At 36.5% G+C, this 18,450-nt stretch overlaps 1 protein-coding gene across 1 annotated transcript in view; it reads right to left on the bottom strand.

Moving 5' to 3' along the window:
• Positions 1-18,450, bottom strand: part of TPP2 (tripeptidyl peptidase ii) — a 42,738-nt gene that overhangs the window by 15,623 nt on the left and 8,665 nt on the right. The window contains exons 13-26 of the mRNA XM_022303265.2: positions 18,242-18,363; positions 18,075-18,154; positions 9,294-9,352; positions 5,401-5,555; positions 3,927-4,105; positions 3,670-3,782; positions 3,424-3,594; positions 2,501-2,629; positions 2,303-2,403; positions 2,092-2,209; positions 1,554-1,633; positions 697-769; positions 188-273; positions 61-112 (exon numbers count right to left, since the gene is read on the bottom strand). Coding sequence (XP_022158957.2) covers positions 61-112; positions 188-273; positions 697-769; positions 1,554-1,633; positions 2,092-2,209; positions 2,303-2,403; positions 2,501-2,629; positions 3,424-3,594; positions 3,670-3,782; positions 3,927-4,105; positions 5,401-5,555; positions 9,294-9,352; positions 18,075-18,154; positions 18,242-18,363 — 1,518 coding nt within the window. The remainder of the gene's footprint in view (positions 1-60; positions 113-187; positions 274-696; positions 770-1,553; positions 1,634-2,091; positions 2,210-2,302; positions 2,404-2,500; positions 2,630-3,423; positions 3,595-3,669; positions 3,783-3,926; positions 4,106-5,400; positions 5,556-9,293; positions 9,353-18,074; positions 18,155-18,241; positions 18,364-18,450) is intronic.

The raw sequence follows: 18,450 nt of genomic DNA, 5'->3' as shown, positions 1-18,450 counted from the left end.
ATTTAGTGCTTTCAAGAGTATAACATGAACCATTTTTTAACAAGAACGAGACTATAATACCTTTGGAAGCTTATCTTTTAATGGTGGACCCAAGTAGAATGCTTCTTTTTTCCTACCAAAGAAAACGTATCAACTTGAGACTTGAACTAAACCATAGAACAAAGCGACAACTTTCTCTACGGCATACCCAGGAATTAAAACTGAGGATTTGTAAGCACCATTCCCAATGATAGGACCATCAGGTTGAGAGAAACAGCTCAATTTAATGAAATCCTATATCAGATAAAATATGCATACAATTTAGCATGAAAGTAAAATTCCATTGATGTCAAATTAAAACAAGAAGATTGAACAAAAGACCAATATATTAATTATTCCAGACAACAGTTCAAAGTGAGATAAATTCAGAGTACTTCAAAAAGCGAAGATTATTAGATATATAAACAAATTTAACAATTTTGAAAAAAATGGGGGAAAGATATTAGAAGACACAAGTAAATAATAAATGCAATTGTACTCATATTGAGCATTTCTGATGAAATTTCTCAGCTTCCAATAGAGAGAAAAAACCGTGTCCATACTTGAGAATGAGACAATCACAGTAGATAATTGAACTATCGAAGCCAACAATAAGGCAACTTGTGGCATCCAAACACACAAGCATGAAAAAATCTCTAAAAGAATGTAACAGGCTACCTTCTCTTCCAAATTTCTTTCGATGAACAACACCAACTGCTTCATTTTTTCCAAATATTTCACCTCCTCGTGCCTGGAAATCAAGAGAGATTCTAGAGATTGAGAACACAGCAGATTCTAAGTGGTGAAGATCAAGGACATACTTGAAGACATGCAAAAACATCTCAACAAACAAAACTAACTATATAAAAAAGGATCCAATCTAAAGATGATAAGACCTAAAGAGTAATTACAAAAATACTTTTTTTTTAACAAACAATTACAAAAATACTTAAAAAAACAATGCCAAAGAGATGCATGAAACCAGCAAGAAACGAACTCCTCCCTAGATCTCTCAATTCCTATAAAAATCATATTATTCCTCACCATCCAAAGACCCCATAAAACAACAAAGAAGCCTGCACACCACAAGAACCGACCTTTCGTCTATGCAGAAAATATCCTCCACCATAACTCAACACTCTTTGTTTCAATCTAGACAACCACCAAAAACCTCAAACAAAAAATCTCACACCAAACAAGCAAATTGAAAAATTCATGAAAGGTGATCAGTGTCCAATGCTACACTGCAGCCCTCCTTTTCTGGGAGGATGCATAATTCTCCTTATTCTTTTACATTATTCAATAGTTATAGCTAGTCCCATTTCCCTGCAACTGTAGAAACTCCTTTAAATTATAGGGCTCTAAAAACTCTGAAAACGTGAAAAGTACAGAAGCTGATACTGTTCAGAAGATCATCAAAAAGAATATTTACAGGGCCAAAAAAGTGGCATGATATCTGCAGTACTTCAGGAGCAAAGAGTTGAGCGCAAAGCTTGGAGGTAGAATACAATAATGAAATGAAAAGAGACTCATACCTTATATGTAGCCGTAAATTGTATTCTCCCTTGGGAAGTTTTGTGACGTCTGGGTATGCATCACCCATTGCATGAATACGCTACGAATGAAATAACTTATAATGATATTATAATGATATAAAACAGGAATTGAGATGACAAAAATAAAAGAGAAAGTACTGCGCAATCCAATTCTGAGATCTATGCTTGTGACTCTTCTCCACCCCCCCCCCCCCCCCCAAGAGTATTTATACTGGATCTTATTCATTTTGGTTCCTAACCTACCATTAGTTGAAATTTGGTCATTATATCAAAATTTTATCATTCACCAATCTCAAGCCACCACATGTTGTAAAAACCTTCCAACACCAAATTGAAATATAGTCTATATGGTCGACCTGAACTCAGTGAAACATGTTAATGTAGTCGGGAAGTTATTACCATCAATTCTGGAGTAAATCAAATTTTCTCGAGCATGACCTTTTTTTCAGTTTGAGTTACACAATTTCACATGTAAAATTTTATATTTCAAGTAAAAAGAAAGACGATGTCAAAATACCTTATTCGCATCAGAGACCATATAAAATTGAGACTCGAATTTGTTGTCATATATGCGGTCATTAAACAATGGAATAACAGGTTTCACTTCAGCAACTTCTTCTAATTTGAACTTGTAGCTACAGGATCAAAAAAAGCGTGTAAATTTTGTTTGACACCAAAAGTTTCCTTAATAAAGAAGAAAACAACAAAACACCATAGTGTTAACTCACGTGAGTGTCAGCGCTAAAATCTGTTTTCCACTAGGCAATCTGTCACGATCTGTAGAAAGTGTGCAAAGTTTCGCCTCACATGGCCGATATGGAACTCTTATCTGCAAATCAGAATGAAGAGGCAGATGATATCCCGTATAGAGTAATGTACTTAAAGCAACAATTAACACACCTAACCTAATCACTTTGTTCCCTCACCTTGTTCAGGAAGGCAGCAGGAGTAAGTTTCTCTGATGCCAATAAAGCTTCAGCATCAATCCTAACAGGCGCTTCACTTCCATCGAGCACTATTTCTTCTTTATTGGTACTAATCCCATGAAAAGTGACCTAAGAATTACAGCGATTCATTGTTAATTAATGGGTATTTATTGGTACAATTTCTTGTTTTGGGTGTGGGGACGGGTAGTTGAAGAAGTCGTCAACTTCTAAAATTCCACTTTCAGCTCTAGGATCCTATTAAATGGCAACAAATCTGTGAAACTGATTCAGCATACTCATTTACAAATCTCACAAAGTTTACACTAGTTTACAACTTTACATTGAGAAAATACAATCACTTTTTCTTGTAAGAAACATCTTCCACTCCATTGGTACAAAAATTCACATTGCTATATATATATATTAATCGGAAAACCTCGCTTACATTGGGAAAATATGAAAGAAAACAATGGCATACAAAAATACAGCCCAACAATTTTATTGTTCCTCGAAATCCTAGAACAAGAACTAGCCAGCCACAGGAAAGGGCGAATTTATATTTCCTCCCTTCAAATTGTTATTTTTAATTGGCAGAATGAAAAAAAATTAACTTGAACACGTAAATAAATGTTTACAAGTAGACCAAAATATGGAATTACATAATGAAAGAAATTTTGAAGATTTTATTCCCCTTAGTAGTGAAGGTAGATATTTCTATCTCAGTTTTACCTTTTTCTTCAACAACGGTGAAATACAGAATTGGCAATACTAAAAATCAACACGATAGCATGACTGGTTAATTAAACGCATACAAACTCAGACGTACTTTTTTTGTATTTTATCATTAGAAAAAATGCAAAAGATTGTTCAACTAGAAAATTCAAAGAAAAATTTGAGGTTAAATACTAATCAAAACTCACTACCTCAAAATCTACAAGTGACGTTTCCCTACTTCCAATGCCACTTGACCAGAATTGAGCAATTGCTAATTCCATTGTCTGGCCACCAACAACAGGAAAGCAAAAACTTTTGGAAGCAGGAGACGAGAATGTTACCACGCTCTCCCACTTCAAAGGCCTCCTCATCGGCAAAATCTGGATAATAAAGATGTTCTCATACATTTTGAATATATAGACAACCTCGATACTATGTAAAACTGCTCCCCATACCTGGACAGTGTCAATATAAAACTTCCTCGTTGTGTCAAATCCTGTTGTTTGTATGGTTGCTTCAACCCAGCTAGCACCACGTGGTACCTCTATAAACCTCCGCTCTATGTAGCCTAAGGTAGCACATTGAAGAAAAGACAGGCAGATTTCCTCTATAACAATTTTCTTACACGGAGTGTCTACTATTCAATATGAACAATTACTACACAAAATAACTAAATAAGACTATAAAAATATATGTTGTAGGCAAAATTAACCTGGTAGAAACGACATTCTCGGGAAAGACAGTAATGGGGGACGATTCACCACAACTACTGGCTTTGTTATAGTTACTGGGATTCTGAAAAGAGGGCCTCGCCATGGAGCCTTGCAATCAACTCCGTAGAATTCATAATAGTGTAGACCTTCACTAAGATTGGAAGGATCAACCACTACACTGAAAGGAAGAAGTAAGACTTTAAGTGCGTTATGAACATATCACCATCACCATCAAGTGGCAAAAAATAGACTTACTCTGTCCTAGGATCGTTTAAAGTCATGGAAATTCCTAACCCACTATGGGCACAGCCAGTTATTCAAGAAAGATCCAAAAACATCTTAATTGAGTTAAGAATAAAAATATTTTAACATATTTTGGATTAGAAACAAACATTTTGGTTAAATTGTAAGTTTAGTCCCCAAAACATAGGTAGATCAAGGATCTTTCAAATTTGTGTTTGATAAGTCCATGAATTTTTAAAATACATAATAGATCAGGGACTCATTAGACAGAAAATTGGAAGTTCATGAATTTATTAGATCATTTTTAAAGTTTTAAGGACTTTTCTGAACATGTAAGTCAAGCAAACATTTTTTATTAACACAGCCAACATGAGCAAGAGCATAGCAACTTATGCTTATGCTTATCTGGTTAAGGCATATATTAAAAAATGTATGCTTATCTGGTTAAAGCATATATTAGACCATTTTTAAAGTTCAAGGGCTTGACTAAACTTGTAAGTTAAGCAAACACTTTTTATTAACACTGCCAACATGAGTATAGCTCAACTTCTACTTATCTGTCAAGGCATACATCCTCAACCACAAGGTTGGAGGTTCAAAAACCCATTCCATGTTAGTGAACTCAAAAAAAAGAAAGAAAAGAAAAGCACAAATAGGTTGCCGTAATACATTTACATCACAGAAAATTGTACCAGCAAGAAGTAGTTGTAAAAGGAGAAAGAAGATGTTCAACCCAAATGAAGAGAGCAGCCTATTAATACAGGTGGCAGCCAACCAGCCAAGTATAATAGATCATATAAACATGAAGTTCCCAATACATAAAATCACAAGATCTAGTTTTATTTGGGGGTTGGGGGGCCAAATCGCGGTGTATTATAAAGGTATGGAATGTTTTTCAAATATTGAATAAGATTTCACACAATCTAGTTTTGTTCAAGTTATCGATTCTGACCAATTGAAATAATCTTCTGGGCCAACTTAGCTATGTTTCAACTAAACCTACAAAACAGCCATTAGACCAACATTTGGTATTGACAAACTTGTAAGATATTGAAAATTCGAGGTAAGGAGCAACCATGGCTGAACCTACAATATTGCAGTATAAACCAACTAAATGAAGATTAAAAAAGAAAAAGAAGAAACAAAGCAACACAAATAAAGAAGATACAGGTTGCAGCAGACATTTAGAGAGACACATGCAAAGGAAAGGCATAAAAATTGCTCACTCACTTGAAACTGCGTCCGTTATGTGTGAGAAGCAAATAATCAGGAACAGTGACAACTGTTTTTTCACTGGAATGCAACTCAATACACTCCTCAAAAGGGACCAACTCTTCTAAATTATCCGCATCTTCGTGAAATTGGGTTTCAATTTGCACTGTCCACTGATAAAAGATTACACATCTTTATTAACAAGAGGTGATAAATTTTAAAGTTGGAAGCAAAAAGTAGCAGTCGAAGTATTATTCCATGCAGCATCGTTAAAATATAATGTCAAAGAATATATTCTTGTTTTAAAAAAATGACAGTAACAGTCAGGTACATACTGCTGCATTATAATATGTACTTCTAGAAAGAAACTAGAGTCCTAGACCATCTTAAATATTTGCACCAATTAGAAACAGGTTAAAAGAAAAGGCTGGCTGCTACTAACAGACCACCACTTAGGCCACTGGTCCAAAACAGAAAAGAACTAAGCAATAGGTAAAATGACCCAATAGAAAGTCAAAAGTAAATCATATGGGAACTAAGGAAAACTCGGAGGGTCATGGGTCCTCGTTTTGAGGTGTTGTTTCTCTCTCTTGCACTCTCCATGCTCTCTATCATAGAGAACATCCAAACTGCATTAACTTATAAATCAAATATATTAGTTAAATAATAAAATTATGTTTTAATGGTAATTTTAACAATAAACAAGTAAATAAATTTAGTTAGAATTGCAAACAATAAATGTTTAAATATCGTGTTAAAAATGACTGTAAATTCTATTTTAATCTTTCATTGTTTGGAAAGAAATTATTATAGAACAATTATAGTCAGATAAATTTGTGCAAAAGAAATTCTATACACTTAATTACACTTTAATGAATATTTGAAAAGCACTTGCAGAAATAATTAAATTTTCATTTCATAAAACAAATATTAAGAAAAAAACTCAAAAACGGGACTAAAAATAATTTTAACATTCTTAAATATTACTTACTAATTTTACTTTAGTGAATATTTGAAAAGCACTTGCGGAAATAATTAAATTTTCATAAAATAAAATAAATATTAAGGAAAAAAAACTAAAAAACAGGAATAAAAATAATTTTAACGTTCTTAAATATTACTTACTGATTTTTAAGTAAAGTATCGTGATAATCTCAATCGAATCTAATTTATAATTTTATTTTTATTTATTAATTAGTTAAGTTACAAATTATGTAATCTTTTAATATAAATTTAAAACCCACTAAATGAACACTAAGTTAGAAAAACTCATTCCTTAATCCCTTCAATGAGATGAAATATACAAAAGCACGACTCCAAGCAACTGGTGGCTACAAAAAGGCCAAAAGGTCGTTTAAACTATAATCGGCAGAAGGGAGAAGTACAATTTACACCCAAGAGGCTTAACAAAAATAATATCCATATATCCATAGAAAGAGAGACTAGTTCCTATTGTTTCTTGGCAACTGCAACCAGGAAAGCTCTAATGATTTGGACAAAAGGAATTCCTTTTCTCCTTCTTAAATGGATGACCAACCAAGGTGTGGAGCAGTATGTTTGCGTTGGCATGAATTGGTGTCTGCAAGCCAAAGGAGGCTATAATCATGCCCCAAAATCTGCTTGCAAGCTCACAGAAGATGGAAAGATGCCCCTCCAGTTCGAGGGTTTTCAAGCACATAACACAACGTTGGGGAGAGGCTGGAGTTGGGTAATCTTTTCTGCATAATTTCTTGTATGTTGATTGAGGAATGGCTGAGTTTCCAGCCAAAAAACTTGATTTTTTAGGATATTTGTCCCTCAAAATTATGTCAGATAGGGGAAGACATCGATCATCATGCTCGCAACCCAAAGTTTTTACCAAAGACTTTACAGAGAAGTTCCCAGATGGATCATCAAACCACATCCATTTGTCTTCACTGGAGGAAAGGGGAATCTTTGAGAGAATTTGATGGACAGTCCAATCGTTGAATTCATCTTCATTGAAGGGTCTTCGGAAATTGTAATCCTATGAGCTTGTAGATGAAGACTGTAACCCACCCAAAAAAGTCTGGGAAAATGCTGACAATGACGCTCAATTGCCCAATTTTCATGCCAGAAACTAGTATCATTGCCTCTCCCCATTTTGCAAAAGGACCTGTCAGTGATGAACTCTGCTTGTTTTAGGATGGCTATCCAAAGGCGATTGTAACAATGGGACTTATTAACCGGCCAGTTTTCATATTTGCTACTCCCTTCTGCAAATCCATGTCGTTAATGTAACTCCAAATCCATTTGGAGAGAAGAGCCTTGTTTCTGTCTTAGGTTGCCAATGTTGAGGCTCCATTGAGTATAGGAAGCTGTACTTTTAACAATTTACTAGATGAATTTTTCCATCCCCTTTGATCCTTCCCAAGGAAAGTTTCTGAATGACTTCTCTAACTACTTTGCGGCCGAGATTAACAAACTTAAACAAATAAATCCAGACTTAAACTTAACAAACCTAGACTACATAAATCCAGAAAAAAAAAATAAAAAATTAAAATTAAAATAGCAATAAAATTGCGATCAAAATATGCCCTAGAAGACTTAACTTGGAACTTGAAGGTTCCAAACTTCACTTTCACAATGTAAGGTACATCTATCTCTACGTTTAGTCTTCCATCCAAGGTTTTCTTTTGTTTCAGGGCTCCAATCCAAGATCATAAAACCTATCGATAAAACCTAACAGAAAATTAGAAAACTCGAGACCAACAACTAAAAAGAAACAGACCAAACTTCTCCCAAAGACCTCTTCAAGTGCGCCCATATTACTTGTTACATCACTCAACCACTTTGTTTTCAATCAAGGAATATAGAAGATTTCTGTCCCAAGATACATCCAAATATCCATTCAGTCCATTTATCTTCGAACCCTTTTCTTCTCAAATTTGTTTACTGGAAAGCCCAAACCTACTAAATCATTGGCCTTCCCCAAGCCGATCTCGAATAACTACCCTCTCTCTTTTGCCCTTTCCAGTTATCCACTACGTCGTTTAGCAAAGGAAGGGAGTCGATTATCTATATTCTAGACACAAAAACTGAATGATTGCAACAAATTATGCTAGGCAAAACCCTTAGCCTCTCTGCCAACACTTCAGATAAAATCTTTTGAAACCCGTGATAGCATGAGAAAGATCAAGACAAAATAAACAAAAGGCCTGAAAGGCACGTCACAAACTTTCCCCCCTTAGCGGCTAGCATGGAGTAGCATACTGAATATATCCAAGAAAAAAGAGATTAATAAAAACAGAAAACAAAAAAAAACTTAGTTTACTAAGCCATCTCATTCCAAAAATGACTCTTTACACTTTTTTGACTGCAAACAAAAAAACGAGAAAAGAAATCCTCCGGGAAAAAAAAAAAAGAAAAGAAAAGTAATGCCCTGGTCCGAACATTTGATCATAAATAAGACAGCATAAAATACCTTCAGTTAGCAATTAGAGGAACTCTCTGCTCACATAGTAGACATGGCAACAGACTAGAAAAATGAGGAGAAAAACCAACCCAGTAGATTCTTCAGATCCTTGAAAGGCAGGAATTGAGTTCTCAATCAAAACCATGGTGAGAGCACCACTTGTGGGAGAAAAGAATAAATAAAGAGAATATGGGAGAGAGTAATGAGAAACAACCACAAAGACAACAAAATCCACAGCACACATGATGGAAAAATCCAAGAGTCACTTCTAGGTAGCTATGTCCTGAAAATAACGAATGTTCACTCTTCAATATTATTAAAACACAAAGCAAAATAGGTAGTTATGTCCTGAAAATATTTAATGTTCACTCTTCAATATGATTAACACACGAAGCAAAAAGAAAAATGGGTATGATTCTACGTAAAAGCACTACAAAAATAAATAAATAAATAAATAATCTATGACAACTGACATCACCTCAGAAAGTTGACGGCAGGCACTAGCCTCTCTCAAGTAAATTCCCCGAGTTGTGGGAGCTAAAATTAAAACATACAAACTGTCAACATAAAAGATCATATACCATTGCCAATATGAAGGAACATGATCTTCAAGAGGATCAGACATCCTCACAGCGAAATAATGTATGAAATAAATATACACGAAAATAGAACCCTTAATCCTTGAAAAGAGAAATATACAAGAAAATGTTATGCGAAATGACATAAACAAATCGAAGGCACATTAAAAATAAAAATAAAAATAAAAAAGTTAGAGTTAGAAGCTATACAAATGGCTGAAAGTTGTTCCTTCTCGTCTTTGGTTAAAAGTTAAAATCATTTCTCAACTACAACTGAAAATGTTATTCCATTCTTTGTATCAGACCTGACTCCTAAGATTTTTATAAGAGATGATATATTTAACCAAAACAGTAAAACAAGAATCAAGATGGAATACAACCTAGAGGCTAGAGGAAGAGGAAACCCCTGCAAAATCCTCTGCAGAAAACACCCCCAATTGAGTTTAATCAAGAATAGGCTGTATTTACAAGAACTCTTGTGAAGGTCACTCCAACAAGAGGCAGTAAACTATCCATGTGTGTGTTCCTGTTGATTCTTCATCCTTTAAACATAAACAGCAACCTCGGGGAAAGATGGCACAATGAAATTCTGTTTTTGTAATATTTCCCGAGTATCTAAGCCTTAGATGGGCAGAAGACGGCACCTGATATGCTAAGGACCAAATGGTCCTTGTTAGAACCAAGTATATAAACATCGACATTTTCTCGAAGGCAGGTCCAGCTATCAATTTCTGTGAAACAAATTCCCCCTAAGCCCCAAGCCCCAATTAACATCCACCAACAAACACCATTCAAGGGAACTAACATATATGCATAGATTATTCTAAAATAAATGGAGTATAAACTAAATACTCATTTATCCCATCAGTAATTGGAAATATTGAATACTAACATATATGCATAGATTATTCTAAAATAAATGGAGTATAAACTAAATACTCATTTATCCCATCAGTAATTGGAAATATTGAATACTCATGATTCATCGCGAAGGCCTTTTTTTCTATTTTTTCATCGTTTTGCAATCTATGTTGTTGCATTAGGCAATTTACTATCTTCTCCTTTTTATTTTCTTTTTTTAGATAAGAAACATTTTATAGACAGAAGACACGCACCCCCAAAAAAAACAGCCTAAGGGCAGGGGAAGAGGGCTCCCCCTCCCACGAACTAATTAAGAAAAGCTCTCCAATCTTGCAAAATCGACGAGAGGCTGTAATTACAAAAGAGTTTTCTATGCCTATAATATAACACCACCAAGAAGTGTGTAACTGAACTGTATTACAAAAGTTTTCAAAAGAAGAAGACTTGTCCTCAAAAATTCTATTGTTTCTTTCCATCAAAGATTCCAAAAGAGGGCTCTAACGGCACAATTCCACAAAATTTTAGCTTTTCCTTTGAACTGTCAACCCCGCAGAGCTTCATTCATCCACCCTTCAACATTCTGAGGCATGCAACTGGAGTATCCAAAGATTTGAAGAAGAAAAGACCACCCTCGGAGAGCAAACTGACAGTGAAGGAATGTGTGATCTATGGATTCCTCGTTCTGTTTGCAAAGAACACAAACAGAAGGGAAAATAGCCCAATTTGGACATCTTCTCTGGAGTCTGTCTGCTGTGTTAACCCCCCTGTTTGCTAGAGTCCAAAGGAGGACTTTTACTTTCTTAGGGACAGAGTATTTCCAAATAAGAGAGGTAACAGGCGGACTCAAATGTGGAGTGTCTTCAAACAGAATTTTTAAGCCTGATTTCACCGTGTAAGCACCAGAGGGGTCTAGAAACCAACCCACTTTATCAGCACCTTCTCCTATCCGAGTAGTATCTAATCTACTCATAATATCTGCCCATCCTCCTACCTCTCTGTCAAAAAGACCCCTCCTTAGGCCAAGATCCCAGGCGAGTTGCTCATCATTCCAACAATCTACAACTGTGGCCTCTTTCTTCAAAGATAAGGCAAAAATTTCTGGAAAGTCATGAGCAAGGGTGGAATTTCCATTCCATCTATCCAACCAAAAGCGAACTCTATCACCATGCTTAACTTTGAAGGACAAGAATTTGAGGAAGAGGATGTTGTTCTTCGCTATTTCAAACCAAGGTTTACCAGCTGCTTTTCCTTTAGGCTTTTTTGTCATCCACCCATGAGGCTCGATCCCATAAATATTTTCTATAACTCTTCTCCAAAGAGCATCTTCCTCTTGAGTGAATCTCCATAACCACTTCAACAAGAGCGCATTATTTCGGAGGTGAAAAGCCCCTATGCCAAGGCCTCCCTCTTCAAGGTCAGAGAAGTCGTTTCCCAATTTACCAAATTTCTGTGTGGGTGTAATCTGTCTGATTTCCAAAAAAAATCTCTCACAAGCTTATCAAGACTTTTTGCAATTCTCATAGGAGCTTTTAGAAGAGACAAATAATAAATGGGCATACTGTTCAGGACCGATCGAGCTAGGGTCAGTCTACCTCCTTTTGAGAGGACTAGGTTTTGCCATTTGTTAAGCTTTTGCTTCATTTTCTCTACCAAAGGTTGCCAAAGGGCAGCAGCTTTGTAGTTTCCCCCTAAAGGAAGCCCAAGATAGGATAAAGGAAAAGATTCCACTCTGCAGCCCAATCTTAAAGCTTTATCCTCCAATCTTTCTTCACTTATATTTAAACCCACAAGGGAAGTCTTGTCTAGATTTAAGGAGAGCCCTGAAGACCTTAAGAACCAATTTACCACAATCCACCATTTAAACAGAAAGTCATTCTCATCAGGACAAAATAGAATAGTGTCATCAGCATATTGCAAATGGGAAATCATCACCTTTTTAGACCCCACCTCAAAGCCCTTGATCATTCTTTTTTCACAACAAAAATGGATAAGTCTACTGAAAGAATCCCCTACAAGAGTGAAAAGGAAAGGAGAAAGAGGGTCACCTTATCCCAAACCTCTAGTCGCCTTAATTTTTCCCCTTGGTTTGCCGTTTACAATAATGGAGAAGTTTGAAGAGGACAGACAGCCCCTTATCCACATTCTCCATCGTTGACCGAACCCCTCTAAATAGTCCTAGTCCACCTTATCATATGCTTTTTCGTAGTCTAGCTTGAGCAGAAAACCTGGTTTTTTAGTGGACTGCCATTCTCCAACGGTCTCTGCAGCCACTAAAATAGCATCCAAAATCTGCCTTCCTTCCACAAAGGCTGCTTGGGCATCCACAATGAAAGAAGGAAGAACTTTTTTTAATCTGTCAGCCAGCACCTTGGCAATAATCTTATAGAGGGAAGAGACTAGACTGATGGGCCGAAAGTCACTAACTCTATTTGCTTCCACTTTCTTCGGGATAAGGCACACATAAGTTTCGTTCGTGCGCGAATTTATGATGTCGTTCTTAAAAAACTCTTGGAACACTCTAAGGAGATCGACCTTCAAAATGTTCCAAGCTTTTTTATAGAACTCTGCAGTCATACCATCAGGACCCGGAGACTTTAAGTTTCCTAAACTCTTCACTGCCCTATACACTTCTTCTTCCGTGAACGGGGACTCAATCCACTCTTGCCAATGCAGATTTAGAGGGGACCACTCTAGATCTTCGAAAATAAACCATGTCCCATTTGCTCTAGTATACAAATTAGTGAAGAAGGATAAGATTTCCTTTTCAATTTCATTATCTGAGGAAAGGATCGTCCCATTGCCATCAATCAAAGAACGAATGACTTGCTTTGTTCCTCCTAGCCGAGATCCATTTATGGAAAAAATGGGAGTTCTCATCCCCTTCTTTCAACCATTGAAGCTTGCATTTTTGAGCCCACATTTGCTGCTCCTTCAGCGTTATTTCTAACAATTCAGATTTAAGAGAAATTCGGAAGGAGGATCGTTCAATAAAAAGATGCCCCCTTTCTTCTTCCTTGTCTATCTCATCAATCTTATCTAGAATACTTCTCTTCGAATTAACCACATTCCCAAACTCTTCTTTGTTCCACTGAATTAGGTAATTCTTCAGACCTTTCAATCTTTCCATGAAAGCATAACCCGGCCACCCAATTGAAGGCAAAGAACTCCACCAACTCTCAACTTTTTCAAGAAAGTTAGGGTGTTCCAACCACATATTTTCGAAACGAAGGGAGGTCCCTATTTCTGTGAACCCAAATTAAGTTGAAGCAGGAAGTGGTCCGAGGTTGTTCTTGTTTGTCTATACAAGGTAACCTCTTTAAAGTGCTGGACCCAATACTGCGACAGAAAAAACCTGTCAATTCTGGTAGCAATCGGATTACTTCTGAATCTGACCAAGTGAAAGTGTCATTCTTCATAGGAACTTCTTCCAAGTTGCTTTCTTCAATAAACTGATTAAAATCTCTCATGCTTCTAGTTACCCTTCCCCCTCTAGATTTTTCCAAAGGGCTTCTAACCACGTTAAAATCCCCTCCTATGCACCAATCGGCATCGCATAAACCAGCTAAATCTCTAAGTTCTTGCCAAAACAAATCTCTGCCCGTGGTTGACGAAGGACCATAAACTCCTGAAATCCAACCCTGAAAACCATCAGCACATCTGATCAGCACTGAAACAGAGAAGCTGCCCAAAACAGAATCTACTATAGAAATACTATCTTCGTTCCACATAATTAAGATACTACCAGAAGAACCCACCGCATCTAAAGAAATCCAACCGATATGCCTAGAACTCCAAGTGGACTTAATGATCTTTCTATCTACTGAATCTAATTTAGTTTCCTGCAGCAAAACAACATCAGGATATGCCTTGCAAAGGAAGTCCTTTATCAGCACTCTCTTCGAGGGGGCGCCTATCCCTCTTACATTCCACGATATTATCTTCATGAGGTAACCTTCTGGCCCTCAATTAAACTACTGTTTTCCAGCTCTGCTTTTTTCTCCCACGATCTAAGAAGACTACAGAGTTCTCTAGACTCTTTTTTCTTAGCTGCACTACCCGCTTTAGAAGGAATAGCTCTGATGCACAGATTATGTTTCTGAAGGTAAAGAACCATTTTTCTAGTGAAAGGGAAATTATTGTCATCCTCTTCGTCTTCCTCTGAAACTTGCTCCACCCACTGAATTTGATCCTCCTGGTGTTCCTGTCCCACCTCTATCATTATTCCGTTATCTATGGAAATTTGGCCATTCTCTCTTTCTTGGAAAATATTATAGTATTCTGAAGGTGGGTCCACCTCTTCAGTCATTGTCCCCGACTTTCTTTGCATTGCCCCCAAGTCAAAGTTCTGAGTTTCACTGTCAAAACTGGAAAGGGAAAAGTCAGACATCACCTCAAATTCTTTTTCTTTACCATTCCTGATTTTGTTCAAACGGATGGCTTCTGTGGGAACTTCATTTGTTGTGGAGCACACCTTTCCTTTTTTCTGAAAGAGCCTCATCTGATTTTTTTTGGAGAAAGAAACTGACTTTCCTTTCCTATCTTGACCCTTGATGTTGCCACAAATTTGCAACTGATGTGACCTACCCTTTTCTGTTTCTTCCCTCAAATCAGTAGCTCGGGCAGTCAACTTGAGAGTGGGGTCCACCTGGGTAGTACTTTTTCCACCAATGCAAGAAAGGATTGGAAAATTAGCTTCCCCTGAAAAGTCACATCCTGCAGACACAACGTCAGAAGCATGGGGAAGAGGAGGAGGGTAGAGAATTTTAACCGTTGGATAATAGAGGCCATCTTGCATCCTCCAATTGTCCGCTGGATTTTGGGTTACACCTTCCTGTCCTTTGTAGAAAAGTTCTGCTGCTTCCGGCGAGAAGCTGTCGTGAATTGACGCTTGCTTTCCGATGAGCAACGAGCTGTCCTGAAAAGTACTAACATGGGCGACAAACGTATGATCCATGTCGATGATCTTTACTTCCGCTGGGATGAAACCACAATAATTCCCCTTCACTTTGATGGCGACTTCTGTGCATTCAATAAGGGAGGAGTTTGAATCCGCATAGTCCAAGAAGCCTCCAAAAACATTTCCGATGGCTTGGAAAGTAGTCAGACTCCATAAATGAAGGGGGATGTTCCTGAATTTTATCCATCCTCCATAGGAAGGAACAACAGTGAATCTTCCATGAATAAAAGGGTTCCATTGTTCAATTTTTAAGGTCATAGGGCCGAAAGTAACCCAACCTTTATTACTAACAAGTAACCTCTATTACTAACAAGTAACCTCGCTGTTTCTTCAGAAGAACACTTAAGCAAAGCTTTATCTGGTTGGAAAGCATTGATGATGAAAGACTCTTCGGTCTGTCTTTTAATGACCTCAAGTATTCTGCCCCAATCATCGTGAAAATCCCTTCGTGTCACTACCACCGTTCTCTTCCAATCTAGCGCTCTTACTTCTTTTGGCTCCAGTGGAACATGCTCTCTGGAAACCCCGTTCTGCTTTGGGGAGCCTTTCACAACTTCTAGAAAAGAACGCTCTCCTTTTGTTGCCGGAGTAACAGAGTTCTTCTGAAATTTTCCATTCATAAAGTCCAAAAGCAGTGTTTTGAAATCCTCCCATCCCTTTGACCTTTCCCCTGAGGGAATGACTAAGTTTCTTTTGTTACCTCCCCTCTGAACTTTGGTTATCTCCAAAAAGCTTCCCCGTTTGTTCGTTGTTTTCTGCATCCAAATAAAACCATCTTTGCAGTCTGTCTTCTTGAAAAACTTTTGGGTGTTGGGCGCCAGAAGCAGTTCTTCAATGCCATCGATTAGCCACATTGCTAAAACCTCTTCTACAGAGATAACAAAAGTCCTTTTCAGATGTGATTCTAAGATTCTCAGAAAACACCCTTTCTTATCAGGATCAAAGGTACAGGTGAAGACTTTGTTCTCTATCTTTACAGAAGTCTTCGAAGCCATCTTGTAAGTTGAATAGCGTTTGTTTTCAGGTTGGCAGTGGTGGCTATGGCTCCCTCCTTTTTATTTTCTTATAAGTCCATGTGTAAGCTTTGGTTAAGTTTGAATACAATTTGAGCTAACTTTCCCAAAAGATGTGTATTCTTTATTTTTGGGACATATTTGGGGCAAGACTAATAAGTAGGTACTACGGGACTCGACACATTCAGCCTTATATATGACCATTTTATTGGGAAGAAAAAGAGATTTTTATAAGTCAAATTCCAGAAGTTATGATGTTAGAAGAGCACACTAGAAGAAGGTTGGAAATACAAACTGATCAGGATAGAGAAAAAGTTGAAATTCGAGCCAAAATTTCCCAAGAACTCAAAGTCCTCTTTCCAGAGGATAAAGATGGAGCTGATGGAGTGCCCAAAGTTAAAAACTCTTAAAGTCATCCTTTTTATGTCCTCGCATCTTGGTGGATCATTTTGATAGGATGATCTTATTTGTCGGCTTTCATTGTTCTTATATTGATTGTTGAGCCTCTTTTCTGTTTTTTTTTTTTCCTTTCCCTCCCTCCTTCAGATGTTTGTATCTTTGAACGCATGTATCAATGAAAAGTTGTTTCTTGTTCCAAAAAAGTCAAATGCCAGAATACTGAAGATTCTGGGGTAAAATTCTGAAGATTCTTGGGTAGAAGTTACATTTTGTACTTGTCGTCTAGAAATGTCTGAGTATAAAAAATTATCCCCATTAGTGCAATATCTGCAAGGCAAATGCAGAATTGCAACCGCATCTTTTTATCACTTGTGTCTTTGCAAGCAGATTTTTGGAGTCGTATCCTCTCATTATTTGGGTGGACACTGCCCTTCCAGCTGACCCCCCTCTATTTTTGGAAACCACCCTTGTTGGACACCCCTTCAAACGAGAAAAGCAACTTCTCTGGAAGCCTTTTATTGGGGCATTTCTTTGGCAATTATGGGGGAAAGGAATCAGCGCATCTTCAATGAAAAGGAACAATCTTTCGAACGATTTCTTAAAGTTATTGTCTTTTTTGTTATATCTTGGTGTAAATGTTCCCTTCTTTCACAGCTTTTCAACTCTATTATGCAGCTAAAAGCTTCCTGTAATCCCTCTTTTCGGCCACTTTTGTAATCTCTCTCACAACTATAGCTTTTCAACTCTATTATACAGCTAGAAAAGCTTTCTGTAATCCCTCTTTTCGGCCACTTCTGTAATCCCTCTTATGGGCCACTCATGTCATTTCATAAATCAATGAAATTGTATCTTTCACCAAAGAAAAAAAAAAAGATTTTTTATTTGCCTCACTGTGTTCTAGATGGGAAATTTTTATTGTAATTTGTTACTTCTAATATAATTTCTCATCCTCTTGTCTTTGTATTTATTCTTAGAATTTCACTATATGTCAAATAGTTATTGGAAACGCTATAAATATTTTATAAATATTTGAAGTTATAAATAATTATATGTGGTATGTTAGATATTTAGCTCATTATATCTTTTTCAATTTTATAATTTTATATTTAAAATCTTAACACTAAATTTTAAGACATGACGAGAACAATATTTTTATATTTTAAATTTTTTTTACAATTTATTATATGTGTGTGTGTGTGTGTTTATTTATTTATTAAAACTAATATGTAATATTCAGTATTGATATTAATGTATTCACATATTAATGTTAGTTTAAGGTTTAGATATTTAATAAAAGAAGAGGGTATTATTGTCAAAAACAGTTCTCCCTATCCACACTTTTACATTTAGACTTAGAGTATAGTATAGATTTATTAAATAATACGAATGAACACATTACCAGTTCATGTCACAAAAACATGAGAAATGACAGCTGAGCAACATAAACTTACAGGATTTTCCAGATTGATTAATCTTCACTTTATACCAAACATATGGAACATTCTGGGACTTCCTTATATATTCATATGCCCTGAATGATCATCAATAATATTTCAAATATAAGTAGTTATATTTACTTCTAGCTATTAGAAGAACAAGCTAGAGCACAAGACCTAACTTGTCAACTTGCATGAGCCCCTGTCCAGTGGATAATTTATCTTCTGGTAAGCAACCCACTGGAATGGCTGTATTCTCAAGAGCCTTCCTCACAAGATATGGGCTCACAGTAATGTTCTCGGCCTGCATGGACAACATTGCATAGTAACCAAAGACCAGAAAACGTTCTGCTCATCATAACAAGCAAGTTAGCTCAATTATAAATCAAAA

Source organism: Momordica charantia, assembly GCF_013281855.1.
Source record: "Momordica charantia cultivar OHB3-1 chromosome 6 unlocalized genomic scaffold, Mcharantia_2.0 BLBB01000006.1, whole genome shotgun sequence".
Lineage (NCBI taxonomy): Eukaryota > Viridiplantae > Streptophyta > Magnoliopsida > Cucurbitales > Cucurbitaceae > Momordica > Momordica charantia.
This window is presented reverse-complemented; position numbering and strand designations above follow the sequence as displayed.